This window comes from Humulus lupulus, chromosome 1, assembly GCF_963169125.1.
Source record: "Humulus lupulus chromosome 1, drHumLupu1.1, whole genome shotgun sequence".
NCBI lineage: Eukaryota > Viridiplantae > Streptophyta > Magnoliopsida > Rosales > Cannabaceae > Humulus > Humulus lupulus.
In genome coordinates, this window is record NC_084793.1 from 147,284,197 (window position 1) to 147,301,475 (window position 17,279).

At 33.7% G+C, this 17,279-nt stretch overlaps 1 protein-coding gene across 1 annotated transcript; it reads left to right on the plus strand.

Moving 5' to 3' along the window:
- Positions 1–5,778: 5,778 nt before the first annotated feature.
- Positions 5,779–13,108, plus strand: LOC133798691 (uncharacterized). Its single transcript, XM_062237130.1, has 12 exons — positions 5,779–6,196; positions 6,420–6,623; positions 6,964–7,109; positions 7,310–7,578; positions 8,584–8,678; positions 9,676–9,823; positions 9,915–10,354; positions 10,658–11,172; positions 11,305–11,365; positions 11,621–11,896; positions 12,195–12,456; positions 12,609–13,108. Exons 1-12 carry the CDS (start codon positions 5,837–5,839, stop codon positions 12,941–12,943), a joined length of 3,111 nt encoding a protein of 1,036 aa, XP_062093114.1. The 5' UTR covers positions 5,779–5,836; the 3' UTR covers positions 12,944–13,108.
- The last annotated feature ends 4,171 nt before the right edge of the window (positions 13,109–17,279 follow it).

Here is a 17,279-nt window from a genome sequence, read left to right on the forward strand (position 1 = left end):
ACCTAATAATTAAATATAAGAAAAATATAACCTTTTAATCAATAGAGTAAAAAACACGTTAGTCGAGCTTTACTCACTCTAGTTGAGCTTTACACTAAAATTTCATTTAGATTTTGGAAATCTCGACCATGTTTGGTAGAGCTCTACTAAAGCCTGGAAATCTCGACTATGTATGGTCGAGCTCTACTCACAACAGTCGAGCTCTACTCATACCAGTCGAGCTCTATACTACAACTTCAATTAGACTTTGGAAATCTCTACTATGCATGATCGAGCTCTACTCACATCAGCCGAGCTTTACTCACTCCAGTTGAGCTCTACTCACAACAGTCAAGCTCTATGGTACAATTTCAATTAGGCTTTGGAAATATTGACTATGTATGGTGTTGCTCGACTCACACCAGTCGAGCTCCATACTACAATTTCAATTAGAATTTGGAAATCTCCACTTTGGTCGAGCTCTACTCACACCTGTCAGGCTTTATGCTACAATTTTAATTAGGCTTTGGAAATCTCAACTATGTATGGTCGAGCTCTATGCTATCAATTAGACTTTGGAAATCTCAACTCATGCTAATCGAGCCCTAAAATGAAAGTTCATTGCGTTTTTAAAAATCTCGACCATAACCACTTGAGCTCTACTCATTCTAGTTGAGTTCTACATTTTAAACCAATATTTTTCAAATCATGCCTTTAGTGCTCTAAATTTATAGCCAATTTATTTCAATTAAATATATTATCTATTCTAAAAAAAAGTACAAGAATAGAAAAAATGTATTCAACTTCATTTACCTCATTATCTAATTGATTTGTTGTTGTGCCTGCGAGAGGTGTTGGTGGCACACTAGCATCCAACGATTTTGAGCACGACGACTCCGGACTAGATTCGTGAATAATCAACCGTCATTGAATCGGTTGTTGTGGATCTCTAATGCTTGGTACTTTCATTCGTGCCATGGAATCTAGGAAATAAAGTGTATAAGAGTTGAGCTTGGGTGATTGGACAATTGATCCACCTAAAAATGCTAATAGAAAGCAAATTTACATAAAAATATCATTATTCGAACATCATAATAAGATCTATTTAAATATATGGGTCTAAGAAAATTGACTTAAAGTGATTATGTACCGTGACTAAAATCTTCAATAAAAACAAGGTTGTTAATATATCAATTATCAAACTAAGCTGAAATGTACACTCTACATCACATATCCAATATGATTTTTTTAACAAAAAAAAAAAGATAATGAAGTAATACAATTAACCAATGCAATGTAAGTAGGGTTGGCAATTCGTGTAAATGTGTCAGATTCGTGTCAACACGATTATGACATAACACGATTAAGGTAAACACGAACACGACACGATTATTAAACGTGTCAAAAATACGAACACGACACGATTATTAAGTTGGTCAACACGACACGAACACGATAACACGATTATGACACGATTAATCATAACTATACGAAAAAAAATCATAAAACCTATGTAAAGTATTCGTGTTATCGTGTCTGACACGATTATGACACGACACGATTATTAAATGGGTCAACACGATTATGACACGACACGATTAAGGTAAACACGAACACGACACGATTATTAAACGTGTCAAAAACTCAAACACGAACACGACACGATTATTAAACGTGTCGTGTTAGTGTTTACCTTAATCGTGTCGTGTCGTGTCGTGACCCAAATTGCCACCCCTAAATGTAAGTATTCATTTCAAATATCAAACCATAAGCAACAACACATATTGTATATGAGTTGAAAATCCCAATCTAATTTAATAAAGTTAGTTCATTGATGCATTTTCACAAACATATGGTTTGCATTATTATTAAGATTATAAAAAAATAAATATTATAACAAAGTGTAATAGATTATACAAAAATTTAATACAAGAAATGAGTACTCGGTATTCAGTGTCATTTTAATCCAATGAACCCAATATTGACAAATATGGGGACTAGCCTTATAGTGTAATACAACAATCTCACAAAAAAATATCAATGCAAGCAACTGTACTGTAAAATAAATTAAAATAAAAAGATACCCATTATTTTATAAGACATACCTCACTACATGACACTTTATTAAATGATTATGCATAACATTCCACCATCAATTTTCATAGTTTTACTTTCATTAAATTTGTTTTCTTTCTCAACGCTAATCTTAGTCTTATAATTGTTTTTAGTATATTCTTTTCTTTTTTACTTTCATTTCTTTTTGGCTTGAAAAAAATACTGCTCACTTTAGTATTTCAACATCATCATCTTCATGCTATTTATATTATATTAATGTCAAAAGAAAGAAAAAATAGACAATAAGATTTCTAAGAGTCAAAGTGACAAATAGAAATGCATATTAGATATGAAAAATAACCAATTATATGTACCCATTACTTAAGCAATAACCTTATTTTCAAACATTCTAATTCAACAATAAACTTCATAGACTACTCTAATTCAATAACAAACTCCACTAACTTGAAAGACACATTTGGATACTATACTTAACATTTCGAAGCAAAATAAAGCACCCGTCATAGAACTAGGGACTAATGTACATGTACAATGATGTTCTTGGAAATATTTTAGAGTAATAAAATTCAAATTTTTGAAAACATAATAGGATTTAATATTGATAAGAAAATGTAATGACTTAAAGAAAATATAAAATCAAAGATATATCTTACAAGAAGGCTGTGGCAGTAGGAATTAAGAGTTGCAGTGGTAATGGGTAGCAGTAATGGGCAATAGTTGAGAAGAGAGGAGTTTCTTGGGTTGGACAGTCGAGTTGCTTTTGGTTCAATATTTGAAACTGAGTATTTGTAAATTTGGAGATTTAGGGCAGAATCGCAAAGGGTGTAGTGGTGATATATTTGTTTAACCTTATTTAATGTCAGTTTAGTAAATTGATCTTTTAAATAGTAATAAAATAAATAAATAAGAAAATAAAACAAAAGGAGGTTAGAATGCAAAAATGACTTTGGTAGATGGTCATATAACTCAAAAGCTCTTATGAGATCCTAATTTTAATTTTTTTTACAAAATACCAGGTTTGAAAGTTACTTTCTTAAATTATAGGTGGATTAAAACTAGGGGTGCACACGGGTCAGATTTTCAGGTTTCGGGTTCATCGGGTTCGGGTTTTACGAGTTTCGGGTTAAGAAAAATGGTATCGAAACCGATCCGAAATTTTCGGGTTTTTTTGGGTTTCGGGTTTTACTTGGGTTCGGGTTTGGGTTGGGCTGAAAAGCCAAATTTTGCAAAAATACCATTTTTACACTTTTTTTTTCAAATATACCATTTTTTTTTTTTTCAGATTTCGGGTTTGATTTTGGGGTGGGCTGAGCCTATTGGATTTTGGGCCGAAAAGCTAAATTTTGCAAAAATACCATTTTTTTACACTTTTTTCAAAAAGACCATTTTTTTTTTTCAGATTTCGGGTTTGAACCCGAACCCGAGGCTAAAAAATTTCAAACCCGAACCTGACCCGACTTTTGTCAGGTTCGGGTCGGATTTAACCCGATTTCGACGGGTTTTCCCAAAAAACGAGTTTTCGGGTTGCGGGTCAGGCGGGTTTTTCGAGTCAAATGTTCATCCCTAATTAAAAGGGAAATTTACAAAAATACACTAAAAGTTAGAAAAAAATATGAAAAATACGATGTATTACAAAAATACAGAATTTTTGGATAGAAACACGGAGGGGCAAAAGCGTAAATACGGAATGGAAAAATTATAAATAAAAGTGGGAAAATACAATTTTTTGTGCTCAACGTTTACAAACTTGTAAATATCTGTTGCAAAATTGTAAATATCTGTTACATGTTTGTAAATAATATTTACAAAAATCAGTTTTAGAGTTGTATTTTTTTTTAAATAAAACTTACAAACAAATTTGTAACTAAATTTTTTATTTTTGTACCAATAGTTTACAAGTTTAGTTTCATAACTAAGAAATATATTTTTTGTAACTAACATTTACGAAAATAATTTATTGTTAAGAAATCGTAACCAAAATTTACATAAAAATAATATATTTTTTCATATTGTTATAATATTGTACTAAAAAATTACAGGAACCATCATATTTATACTATACAACTCAAAAATATAAATTTAAGATATTCATTATTTATAAAATACTTTATTAAGGGAAATCTACAAAAACACATTAAAATATAAAAAATATATGAATATCTATTACAAATTTGTAAATAACTCTGTAAATATTTGTTACAAATTTGTAAACATCTATTGCAAAATGGTAAACAACTTTTACATTTTTGTAACTAATATTTAGAAAATTAGTTTAAAAAGAGATTAAATTGTAACTAAAAAATTTATTTTTGTAACAAAAGTTTCTTAATCTAGTTTTATAATTAGAAAATATATTTTGTAAGTAATATTTACAAAAATATTATATAATTTTTATTAGCATAATTGTAACAAAGATTTATAATACTAATTTAAAAATATTAAAATAATAATATTGTGACGATCATTAACTATATTGTAATATATAATTATTAAACCAATAACTAATGTAGGTGTTGTTTGGTTACACTTAAAAAAATAGTTTTTTATTTAATTAATTAAAATTTTTAAAATCAAACATAAAATGTGTTTGGTAACTCTATTTTTATTTATTATTTTTTTAAATTTTAAAAATAGAATTTTTTCACTTTCAAATTTTTTTTAAACCGTTTTCAATTTTTCTTTTTTTTTTCTTTTCTTCTTCAAATCAACACCTTATATTATTAAACAAAAAATAAAAATAAAAGTTATCAAACGCGTTTATTATTTTTTGTTTTTAAAAAAAAAACAAAAATAGTTACCAAACATATTTTTATTTTTTAAAAATAAAGAAACAAAAATAAATTTATATTTATATTTTTGTGTTTAAAAAATTCAAAAGCAAAAATTTTACCAAACGGACCCGTAACTCATAGATATTGATTTTTTTTAGTAATCATGGATATTGAATTCTTAAGCAATAAATAAAACATAAATTTATTTAGTTTGATCATTTTTTTTAATTATTTATCCTTTGTTATTTTTATAACATCTGTCAACATATATCTACTAATTTATTGATCGACTTAATTAAAATAAGTTTATTTTTAATAGTAATATTATATGTTTTCTTAAAGTAATATTATAATTATTTTGTCTATATAATGCTTTGTTAACCTATTTAAATATCAAGTAAAAAGTAAAATATTAAAAAAAACAAAAAAACAGATAGACGAAAAAAAATGTAAACTACAAAAGACAAAAAAAAAAATAGAGAATATTAGCAAAAAGACAAAATAAATTTAGTTGATATATATTTATATATACAAGTAGCATATTATAAAAATAAAAAATAAAACATTTATACTATCGTTGGAATCAGGGTGATTAAGCAAAAAGAAGAATTAATTTATGGGTGAAGACTAAAGCAGAAGTCATAATTATGTGACAAATGATAGAGAGAACAATTACACCATAAATTTGTAATGAATTTATATAACCATATATTTAAAAAAAAATTCTCAAATACGATATAATTTGTAATTTTCCATAATTAAAACACATGATTAAAAATTGTGTAAATAGATAGATATTATTTCTTTAATAAATATTATTGTGGATTTGCCCCATAAAAATAAAATTGAAAAAGAAAAAAGACACGTTGCAATTTCCGCAATTTTTTTCCATTATTATATGGTTTTGTGGACCACTTGCACTTCCCGCTCGAATTCAAAATACCAAAAGTAATAATAGTCCGCTCCGCGAAGTAGATCCATCATCCAAAGACCGAGACTGAAAGAGAGAAATGGCTGATGAAGAGAGCCATTTGACGCAGAAAATCGCCAAAATCCTCGACGAAGCCTCTGCCTCCAGCGCAAACCACAACCGCAAACTCAAGGACCTCTCATCCCTTCGTTCTAAGGCGACAACCTCTTCCTTCTTCGTTCCATTCTCCAAAACCCTAATTCCCCTCTTCGCCTTCCAGAGGCGAGCGCCCTCCGCCGAGCGTGTTGTCCGCTTTGTCTCGGCCTTCGCAACCTACAGAGATCCCAACCACAATTCAGAGTGCGATGCCTTCTTGGAGGGCTTTCTTAGGTTCCTCCTCGTTGGCAGTGCTGCTGCCAACAAGACGCCCAGGTTCCGTGCCTGCCAGATTTTTTCTGAGGTAATTTTCCTGTTTGTTTTAATGCAAAGAATGTGCTAGATTGTGTCGGTATTAAGGTCTTTGATTATTTGTGGTTGATGAGATTCTAGCCCTCTTGATTAGTAAGAAATGGTAAAGAAATAGCTTTGGGATTTTGTTTTCTTTTAATAAACACTTCAAATTTGAGTTCAAATTCTGGAAGAACATAGTAAAACTTATTTTCTGATGATTTATTTCTTTCCAGATTATCATGAGGTTACCAGATGATGCAGAAGTAGCTAGCGAGCTATGGGATGAGGTAATAGAATGCTTGAAGCTCCGGGTGGTGGACAAGGTTCCTGTGATTCGTACTTATGCAGTTCGGGCTCTCTCTCGATTTGCAATTGATTGTGAGAACAGTGATGTCCTTGATTTATTTCTAGAGGTGCTTCCTCTGGAACAAAGTGCGGTGAGTCTCCCTACTGACTCAAATAGATATATGTTATTATTGGCATACTGATGAATTAGTTTTTCTTTATGGTGTAATTACATGTAGATGCACAATACATTTACTTAAAAATTTGATTTTTTGAGAGATTTCTCTGTTCTAATAGAAAAGGCAGGTTTCCTTGTCAAAACACATCACCCTTTCTTTTAGTTTGATTTTTGCGAGATATCTTTTAGAACTGGCAATTTCTAATACTTCCTCTAATTTTGGAAATGAATATTTTATAATTTTGCTCTACTACATTGGTTTTACAAACATCTTTCAACATGCTAATATGCAATTCTATGTTGCTTTTTCATAGGAGGTGCGTAAGACTATACTGCTATCTCTACCTCCTTCCAATGCTACTTCACAAGCAATTATTGAATGTACAATGGATGTTAGTGAATCAGTACGCAAAGCTGCTTACTATGTTCTGGCTGATAAATTTCCTCTTCAAAGCCTCAGGTAAAGTTTCGAGTTATGACGTGATTCAGTTTTTATTCTTCATTTTTTCAACCTCTTGGTTTTTGCAGGACACTCTGGTTTGATAATTTAATATATTGCGAGGTTTTTCATTTTACTAACAATGTACATTTTACTATTAATCATGATTCATGTGTAATATTAAATACCTGTGGTTTAATGGTTATGGTCCTTTTCGGTAGCATCAAGCTCAGAACAGTTATTCTTCGGAGAGGACTTGCAGATCGTTCTACTGCTGTTTTAAAGGAGTGTCTTAGATTGATGACAGATGAGTGGCTTAATAAATGCTGCAATGGAAACCCTGTACAGTTTCTCAAGTATCTTGACGTTGAAACATATGAATTGGTTGGCGAGTCTGTGATGCAGGCATTGTTAGAAGCTGGCTTAATTCAAGTACATAATTCTGAAAGTATCCAACAATACATATTATCACACAGTGAGACTGGTGAAGGTCAGTTTAAATTTTGATGTTCTTGCTTTAAAATATGGAAAACACTTCTGCTTGGCACTTGGTTTTATACATTAGCACAACTCTTTTGTAAAATGTAAGCTAGTTTAACAGCCTCAAGACGTAAGCAAGGGTATATTTGAACAAGGATATAATCAATATTTAAGATAATTTTGAATGTTAGTCTTTTTTTTATTATTTGAAAAAATTTGAAAAATCAACTGAACTACATATAGAAGGATAAGAATCGAGAATATGAATATTAATAAAGAAATATTTTAGTACACGAGAATTATTATTGCCATGATTTTAGTAAACTAAAGCATTTTTCCAAGTAAAGATATCATTGTAGAATTTTTATTGAACCAATCATCCAATGCATTCATGCTGAGAAAAAAAATATTTAACTAGAATAATTTATGTTATCAAATGTCTTGCTTAATCTTTACTCCAACATCTTGAAACTTCTCAAGTTTTGCAGCTGGTTTCCAGGGGAGATTGGATTTGTAATGGCTGCATGACTCTGGTGTTTTGTCTTTTTGCATTTTATGAACTGTGACACTTTAACTTTGTCGGCAAGGAAAAAGTTCCTAACTGAATAAAAATGTTCTAAAGAATGTTATCTCTGTTATTGACAACTTGAAAGAATACTCAAATGTTCTTTTCTATACAATATGTATTGAATTCTCACTACTTATAAGCTATAGCTTGATCTTGTAATCACCAATAGGATCCTTCTTGTACACATTTGCACATAACTTAGAATTTGTGCAGTGATATTAAGTTCCAGTGTCTTAATTTAAAGACATTGTTACTCTGATTTACTTTCCCTGAGTTTTTGATTAGCAGCCGTTACTATTTTTCCTATTTGATCTAGTGAGGCTGTGAAAGACTCATGATTATAGACATTGAAGATCTAACATGATTCTTTGCATTTGATTTGATTGTTTATCACTAAGGGGTTTTGTATTATACCATTGTCATAACTTTTCTCTTGATGTTTGAAAGATGCTGAGGATTCCACCCCAAACATTGAATTGATGGAAGCAGAAGATGCTCTTTATTGGAAGATGGTATGTAGGCACTTGCAGAGAGAAGCACAGGTAAGCTTTCCTTTTTTGCTTTAATTGTTTCTCATCTATTTGAATTTTTTATGGGCACTAGGTATAGTTAGTGTGGACTAGTAAGGCACCTGGGCAGGCCTGCAAGTATTGTTTGTTAGGCTTTGGATAGTTAAAATTAATTTGAATTTGAAGATATACCATGATAGTTATACCATGACAGTAGTATCCAATGTCAAATTTCAGTCGAGCCTAATCAAACTTCATTTGGGGTCACCCATCACCCTTTATAACATTTAATAAGATTGATTAATGGTGCCTATACTACTTTACAACTGACACGTATAAAGACAAATCACATTAGTGTATAAAGTACTTAAAGAACAAACAAAATCTGTTCACAGTAACATGCATGTATAGACTTTTCTGCCTTTAGTGTTACAGAATTGAACTTTCATACACTGGCATTTTTTTAAAAGAAATTTAATACTAATCATTGCCAATTTTATATATTTTTTTATCTGCATATTATTTGTGAACATAAATGATTTTTCACGTTGTATACACGATATAGCAACCTTTACAATCATCATCATTTGATAAACTAAAATAGGACTTATAGCTTCAAAATAAGGTATGGAATTTTGAACTCATATTCAACAGTATATGTGTGTGTATATACATATTTGAATTAGGCTTCTTGCCTAATTCTACAATATTTGAAGAGTAGGAAGCTATAACGATTGCTATATTGGGGGACCCAAATCTCAGATCTTGTGAGAGCAAACCATATGCCCGACATTTGAGCCAGCCCTCTTGGGTTTATTTGTCTAGCTTATTGGCAAGTTGTGTCAGTGAAATATTCTTTGACGGTAGAAATTTTTAATTTTTTGGGTGACATATCTCAGTGTGAAGGGTGAACATGACTTCTAATATTATTTGTATTATAAATAATAGGGACTATTTACTAATTTTTTACTCCATTCTTGGAACTGTCAAATTTGTTTCGGGTTATTATTGTATTATTGGGCTTGAGTAGGCAAAAGGTTCAGATGCTGCCTCTACTATGGGAACTGAAGCTGCAGTGTATGCTGAAGAGGCTTCAAAGAATAATGACCTTCTTGAGAGGATTTTACCTGCAACTGTCTCTGACTACATAGAACTAGTCAAAGCTCATATGAATGCTGGTATGTTTTCATCTGTTCTATTTATTATGGTTGAAATGAAAATTGAATAATTGTCCACATTGTATATCCTGACCTGAACTAATATTTTCAGGACCAAATTATCGGTTTACATCTCGACAGCTTGTATTGCTTGGTGCAATGCTTGATTTTTCTGATTCTACAAACAGGAAGGTGGCTAGTGAATTTGTGATGGAACTCTTGCACAAGCCTTTTGACCATGAAAAAGATGATGATGGGAACACTGTTGTTCTCGGAGATGGAATAAATCTTGGAGGAGATAGAGATTGGGCTGATGCAGTGTCTGGATTGGCAAGGAAGGTGCATGCAGCAAGTGGTGAATTTGAAGAAGTTGTCCTTAGGGTTATAGAAGAGCTAGTTCAGCCTTGCAGGGAGCGAACAGCAAATTTTATGCAGTGGATGCACTCCCTTGCTGTGATTGGCCTTCTCTTAGAGAATACAAAATCCTTGCGTTGGATTCAAGGGAAAGCTATTGAACCGACTGAACTACTGCAATCTATATTGCTTCCTGGGGTAATTATTATATAACATCTCAAAAACTATTCTGTCCAGCTTTTTGCAAGTGAGTCTTGGATTTATTATCCTCGGACTATTGATGCTAAAATATTGTATTATGATTTCTTTTAGGATCAATTAGTGAAATCTCTTTTTGTTTTGTTTTTTTTTTTTGAATGTGAAGCTTAATTAGTTAAATACGCTGGGGTTGAATTTAATTTGAGCGAAAACACATTCAAGAAAGACTTTCACAATTTTACTAAACAAAATATGTTCTTTTCCCTTTTTTTGTGGCACTTTTGTATGGACTCTGAATTGCAGGCGAAACATGTGCATTTAGATGTCCAGAGGATTTCCATCAGGTGTATTGCACTTTTTGGGTTGTTAGAGAAGAAGCCGAGCAAAGAAGTAGTTAGGCAGTTAAGGCTATCATTTGTTAAGGGCCCAACTCCGATTAGCATAATGGCCAGTAAGGCATTGATTGATCTTGGGATGTGGCATAATCCTGAGGAAGTTGATAGTGCTTTGGGACTGGATCTTTTATCAAACTGTCAAGAGAATGAGGTTTCATCGAGTCCGATAACATTTTTTGATGAGGAAGGAAGCTTGAATATTAAACTACTTGATCTCTTATATGCTGGACTTGTTAAAGATGATTGGGGTGATTTTCTAGCAAGTGACGAGAACGAGTCAGTTCAGACTGTTCTCGGAGAGGGATTTGCGAAGATTCTTCTTTTGAGTGAGAGCTACCCAAGCATTCCTACTTCTTTACATCCCTTGCTGTTAACCAAGCTTATTAGCTTGTATTTTAGCAGTGAAACCAAAGACTTGCAACGGTAGACAAACTTGTGCTTCTTTTTATATTTAGTTTTTAGTTTTTGATTATTATTATTAATTTTTGTTTATTTAATTTTAAATGTTATTTTTTATAGACAAACTTTACAATAGTTACATTTTTCTTTCACCAGGTTGAAACAGTGTCTATCTGTGTTTTTTGAGCATTACCCTTCCCTCTCAGCTAATCACAAGGTAAGTACTCCAGAGTCCACAATCTTGCATTTTGATATATTCTTAATAAGAAACAAAAACTGACAGTGAACTAGACAGCTTCTTAATGCAGAAATAAAGGGAAAAAAAGAACACAATTCAAATACATGACTTTACCACATTTCCTTCCAGCTCACTGACATTTGACTAATTTAGTAACATTGTACGTTGGGGATAATCATATGATAATCTGAAATTTAATCTTAACAGCCTAAAATTTGTTCTTTCTAAATGCAGAAGTATTTATCCAAGGCTTTTGTTCCAGTCATGCGCTCTATGTGGCCAGGCATTGATGGAAGTGCTGGAGCTTCTACCATTGCTGTGTCTAATATGCGCAAGCGTGCTGTCCAAGCATCACGATTTATGTTGCAGCTGATGCAGGCTCCTCTTTATAGAAAGGATAATGAAACAGAGGATGTAAATGGTAGTAGGGATCTCCCAGATGTTCGAGATGGTGTGGAACCTCTACTCGAGTGTGGTGAGGAGGGGCTCGCAATACGCATAGCCATAGAGGTATGGTTTGCACATGTACGCTTTAAAATAATTTTGGTGTTTCACCTATCACAGCTAAAATTCACTCTTTTATTTTATTGTTTTTGCTCTACCGTCCATAATGTCTGAATTTTTAATTACATGAATCTTTCATTTCATCATGCTATATGCTGTCATATATAGGAGATTGGTTATTGCCACACAGTGGTTGACATATGTACAAATTACGATTGACATCCCTAGGTCTGATGCATATATGTTGGAATGAAATGACTTCGCTGTCTCATTGTTATAATTTGTTATTTTGTACATATTTTAGGTGGCAAACTTCCCCAAAAAGAAGACCTCTGCAGAAAGGGCGTATATATCAGCTATATGTAAAGTACTTGTTCTGCTTCATTTCCGCTCATCTGAACAAGTTGCAATTAAGTTAATGAGGAGGCTTTTAGCTTCCTTTGTGGCATCTGTATCAACAGAGAGGGATCTTGTTAAGGAGTTAAAACGGATGACTGATCATCTTAGTGCAGTTGATAGACATCCAGATGAGCAACTCCTGCAAGACCAAGCTAATCTTATATTTGGTAGACTCTGTGAACACAAAAATTAACTGTATAATACTTTGAGGTTGTCGGGTTCCATATTACGATAATAGATTCAAATTTTGTTCAAGAAAAATAGATGTTACAAGCTTTGGAGTAAATATATGGTACTGACTGACATGTTCATATTGCAGGGAGGTTAGAAGTAGACTTCAATTTGGATCCCACAGGTTCAGTTGATTTGGTGCAAACACCAGCTCCTCGGTCTACTAAGCCAACACGAGCCAAGAGACGAGTGAGGCAGCAAGAGACATCTTCTGATGAAGAAGAAAGTTCACCCACCTCCGTTGTTCCTACAGCTAATGGCACAGTAAGCAGGTACTCTGAAAGGGCAAGTAAGACCGCGGCACTAACAAAGATTACTGCCAGCAGAGTCCCCAGGGTGGCTGAAGATGAGATTGCAGAGGAAGAAGAATCTGATGTGACATCTGATGAGACTTCAGATGAATCTGATCAGCTCAGTGAATAAGCCTTGGTATTTGTTCTTTTGGACATTCCTTCAGACTGTTGTATGTTTGTAATTGTGGTTCTGTATGTATGCGCAAAATGGAATTCTCTAACATGAATGTTACTTTGGAGTGGGACTACTAATGGTTGATTTTTAGCTGAATGTTACAAGCTGTGATTTTTTTCACTTCAACATAGTTGATAGCTATTAATCCTCATATTTTGGCTTGTATGATTTGATGAAAGTAGCAGAGTGATTGACTGTCTTAGATTTTCTTTATTTTTTGAGAATTTGAGTAAAAGCTTTTAATTTTTAGTTAGAGACTATAGATTTCACTTCAGTTGGCCTTTCACATAAATTGTCATCACAAATTTTGATATTCTTAGTGACTATAATATTATTATAACTATTAACCATGATCTAGATATGGTAAATATTAAGTATTTAATTTATTTATGGCAACTATATTACTCTATAAATATATAGATACATCACAAACTAAATAAAAAATTTTGTAAAGAAAAAAGGAAATATATTTTCATCCCATATATATAAATATATATTTTTTTAAAATAAACAAAAATTAAAAAATTTGGGGTGTTAACTATTTTGTTCATAACCAATCCAATTTGCACTAAGTGTGGATTTCATATTTTAGATTCAATCCAATTTGTACTTTAGTTCAAAACTAATTGGTTATTTTAGATCAATTACTTTTTTTTTTTTTAAAACTTGGACTATTTATCAATCTTGTTTTTGATACGTCTAGCTAAAATTAATAACTTTAATTTTTGTAAAATTGGATTTAGTCTATTTGTGTTGGGTTGGCTTCAATTCCTATTTGAGTAACCAAGTAGCCAAGGAATTTTCCTATAGTGACACCAAAAGAGCATTTAGTCAGATTCAATTTCATGTTGTATTTTCTGAGAATGTCAAATGATTGTTTTAAATGATTGATGTGGTCCTCTGCAATAAAGGATTTAACGAGCATATCGTCGATGTAGACTTCCATCGTCTTTCCCAACAAGTCAGCAAACATTTTGTTCACTAAACGTTAGTAAGTCACCCTTGCATTCTTTAATCCGAACAACATTACCTTGTAGCAGAATATGCCCAGATTGGTCATATAGGTTGTCTTCTCTTGATCGTCTGGGTGCATTAAGATCTAGTTGTATCCCGAGTACGTGTCCATGAAGCTAAGGAGTTCAAGACCGGCTGTGGCGTCTACCAACATGTCTATGTGTGGTAATGGGAACGAGTCTTTAGGGCACGCCTTGTTGAGGTCTGTGAAGTCGATGCATACTCGCCATTTTTCATTCTTCTTCTTCTTCACAATGACCACGTTGGCCAGCCACTCGGGGTAATGCACCTCCCTTACGAATATGTTCTCAATGGGCTTTTGGGCTTCTTTGTTGATTGCCTTATTTCTTTCTGGGGCGAGCTTCCTTTTCCTTTGCTTTCTTGGTGGGTAGTTTGGGTCAACCTGCAATTTATGAACAATAATATCGGGGTCAATTCCAGTCATGTCCGCATGGGACCAAGCAAAACAGTTATAGTTATTAGAAAGGAATTCGATAATCTTTGTTTTGATGTCAGGGTCTAATCTCAATTCGATTTGGACTTTGTGGTATGGGAAGTCTAGATGGATCTGGACTTCGTCTAACTCCCCCATCTCTGGTTGGTCTGGCTGCGAGTTAGTCAGTCCTTCCTGCTGTAGCTGCTATAACTGGGTGGGTTTGGCTTTCATGGTGGTCTGATAGCATGCCCTCAGGTCCTTCCGTTGTCCTCTGATCTCCTTTACCCCCCATTTGGTTGGGAACCTCAGTACTTGGTGGTAAGTTGATGGTACAACCTCCATCTCATGTATCCATGGTCGACCTAGTATTACATTGTTTGCCGAGGGTGAGTCTACCACCAGGAATCTTGTGCACATGTTGACTCATGCTATATAGACATGTAGCTTAATCTCCCTTACTATGTTCTTTTGTTATCTACTGAAGCCAATGAGGACGGTGGTCTTTTTTAAAATCTTGGACTCGTCTATCCCCATTTCTCTAAGAGCATTCAAAAACAAAACATTGGCTGAACTGCCGTTATTAATGAGAATACGTTTAGTGAAACAGTTAGCAATATAAAGTGCAATAACAAGAGCATCATGATTTGGGTTGAGGAGTCTGGTTGACTCTGATGTAGAGAAGCTGATGGTTTGAGCTGATGAGTTGGTCATAGTCTTCTCTGTTCCATATGACTCCCCGTAGTCTAGTTGGCCTGTTTGGTATGCCTTTTAGCTGCTGAATGGGTGACTCCGCTTACCTCAGAGCCACCTGTTATCACATTGACGGTTTGTTCATGGGTGGGGGGTCTGGGTGGAGTCAACTCTCTCTGGTTGCCTGACTTGTTTTCCCTGCTTTGGAATGTTCTTTTGCCTTTGTCTATTAAGAGGTCGGTCAGGTGTCCGCGTTTCAACAAATTTGACACTTCGAGTTGTAGGGCAATGCATTCATCTGTCTGGTGGCCATGGTCAGCATCGAAGTTGCACCACTTAGTTCTGTCCCTTTGGTCAGATGGTGTTCTCATTTTTTTGGACCACCTCACTCTATCTCCAAGCCCTTTTAACGCCACTACAACTTCTGCAGGCGATATTGAGAGGTTGTACTCTGGTATTTTCGGTCCATCTCAGGGGCGTGTCTCGGATGACCGGTTGTACTCCATTCTTCTGTTCGTAGGCTTACTCAGATCGTCTGTCATTTTGTCGTTTGTCCACCCTTGAGTCTCTTCGAGTGTCCTTTTGTGGGGGATGAGCGATAGTAATTGGCTTCTTCCTCCTCCCACTTGATTTGTACCCATGCCTTGGCCAAGATGTCTTCCATGGTTTTGGAGGGATACTTAGTAAGTTTTTTTTACAGGTCTGAGTCGTAGCGGAGCCCTTTTTGGAAGGCTGAGATGGTTGTGTCCTAATTACAGTTGGTAATGGATACCTTCTCCTTATTGAAACGACCTACGCAGTCACGGAGAGGCTCACCACACCGCTGGACTATGACATACAAGTCTTCCGCACACTTCTCAAGTTTCTTGCTACTGGAAAATTGCTCAACAAAAGTGTCAGTTAATTGTGCAAAAGTAGAAATTGAATTATTAGGTAAATTAGTATACCACTGGAGGGCTGGTCCAATCAAACTAGAACCAAACCCCTTACACATGCAAGCTTCCCTCATGTCATGCACGATGGCCACAGTAAACATCCTCTGTCTGTATTGGGTGATGTGGTCATCAGGGTCAGACGTCCCATCGAACATCTTCATATGAGGAAAGCTGAACTTCTTAGGCATCTCGACCATTGCTATATCGTCAACGAACAAGGAATCAACATAGCAACTTGTGTAATGACCCAACTATTCTAGACTTTGGACCATTAATGACTACTATACATAGACCCTAATCTTTAATAAAACTCACAAGTGAAATAATCATAACTTCATTTAAAACTTGTAAGACAAATGTTAAACTACATAAAATCTAAAGTAGGATATGGGATCCCATTGTTTTTAAAAGAAAAACATAACATAACTTTAAAATGGATTACAAAATAAAGTGCGGAAAAATACATATAAAGCATAATTTTTAAAAGACTAAGAAGCGACTTCATCCTCGAACCGAACGCTCAATCCATCCATTTCCATTCTGCCTCAATACACAACCCCCAAACTACCAAGAACCTTTCCGCCACCATAGCTATTTTCCTGCACATATAAACATAAAGGAATGAGCCTAATGCCCAACAAGGAAAATCTAACACATAAATCATATACATAAAATTCATATCGCAGCATATACTAAAACATATCATAAACATATGTCACACATACTATAATGGCCATTATTACTTGGGGCTTGTAAACTAAACAAGTCATATGCCCATTAGATTTGCGGGGCTTGCTAGCTAAGCAAGTCATATGCCCATAAATTTATTGGGGCTTGTTAGTTATACAAGTCATATGCCCAAGTCTACAATCATACATATTATAACATATAACATAACACATAAATCATAAGATAACATTTAACATAACATATAAATCAAAAGATAACATATCACATAACACATAAATCCTATCCTATTTTCCTTACCAAATATACCGGGATATGAGAACAGGTTTGGGACTTTGGGACACTCCTAAAAACCATCAAAGGAAGGTGAGTATACTAAAGAAAAAGGGATGAAAATAATGAAAGAACTATACCATTGAAAGATACTTACCAAGAACCTTATGTTCAAGATCTTAGATTTCCTAACCAAGAATAAAGAATAGAGTAAGGATTTTGAGTAGAAAACTATAAGAACTTAAGGAAACATTAC

What these genes read in the sequence shown, in the direction of transcription:
- LOC133798691 (XM_062237130.1), top strand. Translation starts at nt 5,837, where the DNA reads ATGGCTGATGAAGAGAGCCATTTGACGCAGAAAATCGCCAAAATCCTC. An exon ending in CAAAGCTCATATGAATGCTG is followed by an intron (nt 9,824 to 9,914) that starts GTATGTTTTCAT and finishes TAATATTTTCAG; the next exon opens with GACCAAATTATCGGTTTACA. An exon ending in CAATACGCATAGCCATAGAG is followed by an intron (nt 11,897 to 12,194) that starts GTATGGTTTGCA and finishes TACATATTTTAG; the next exon opens with GTGGCAAACTTCCCCAAAAA.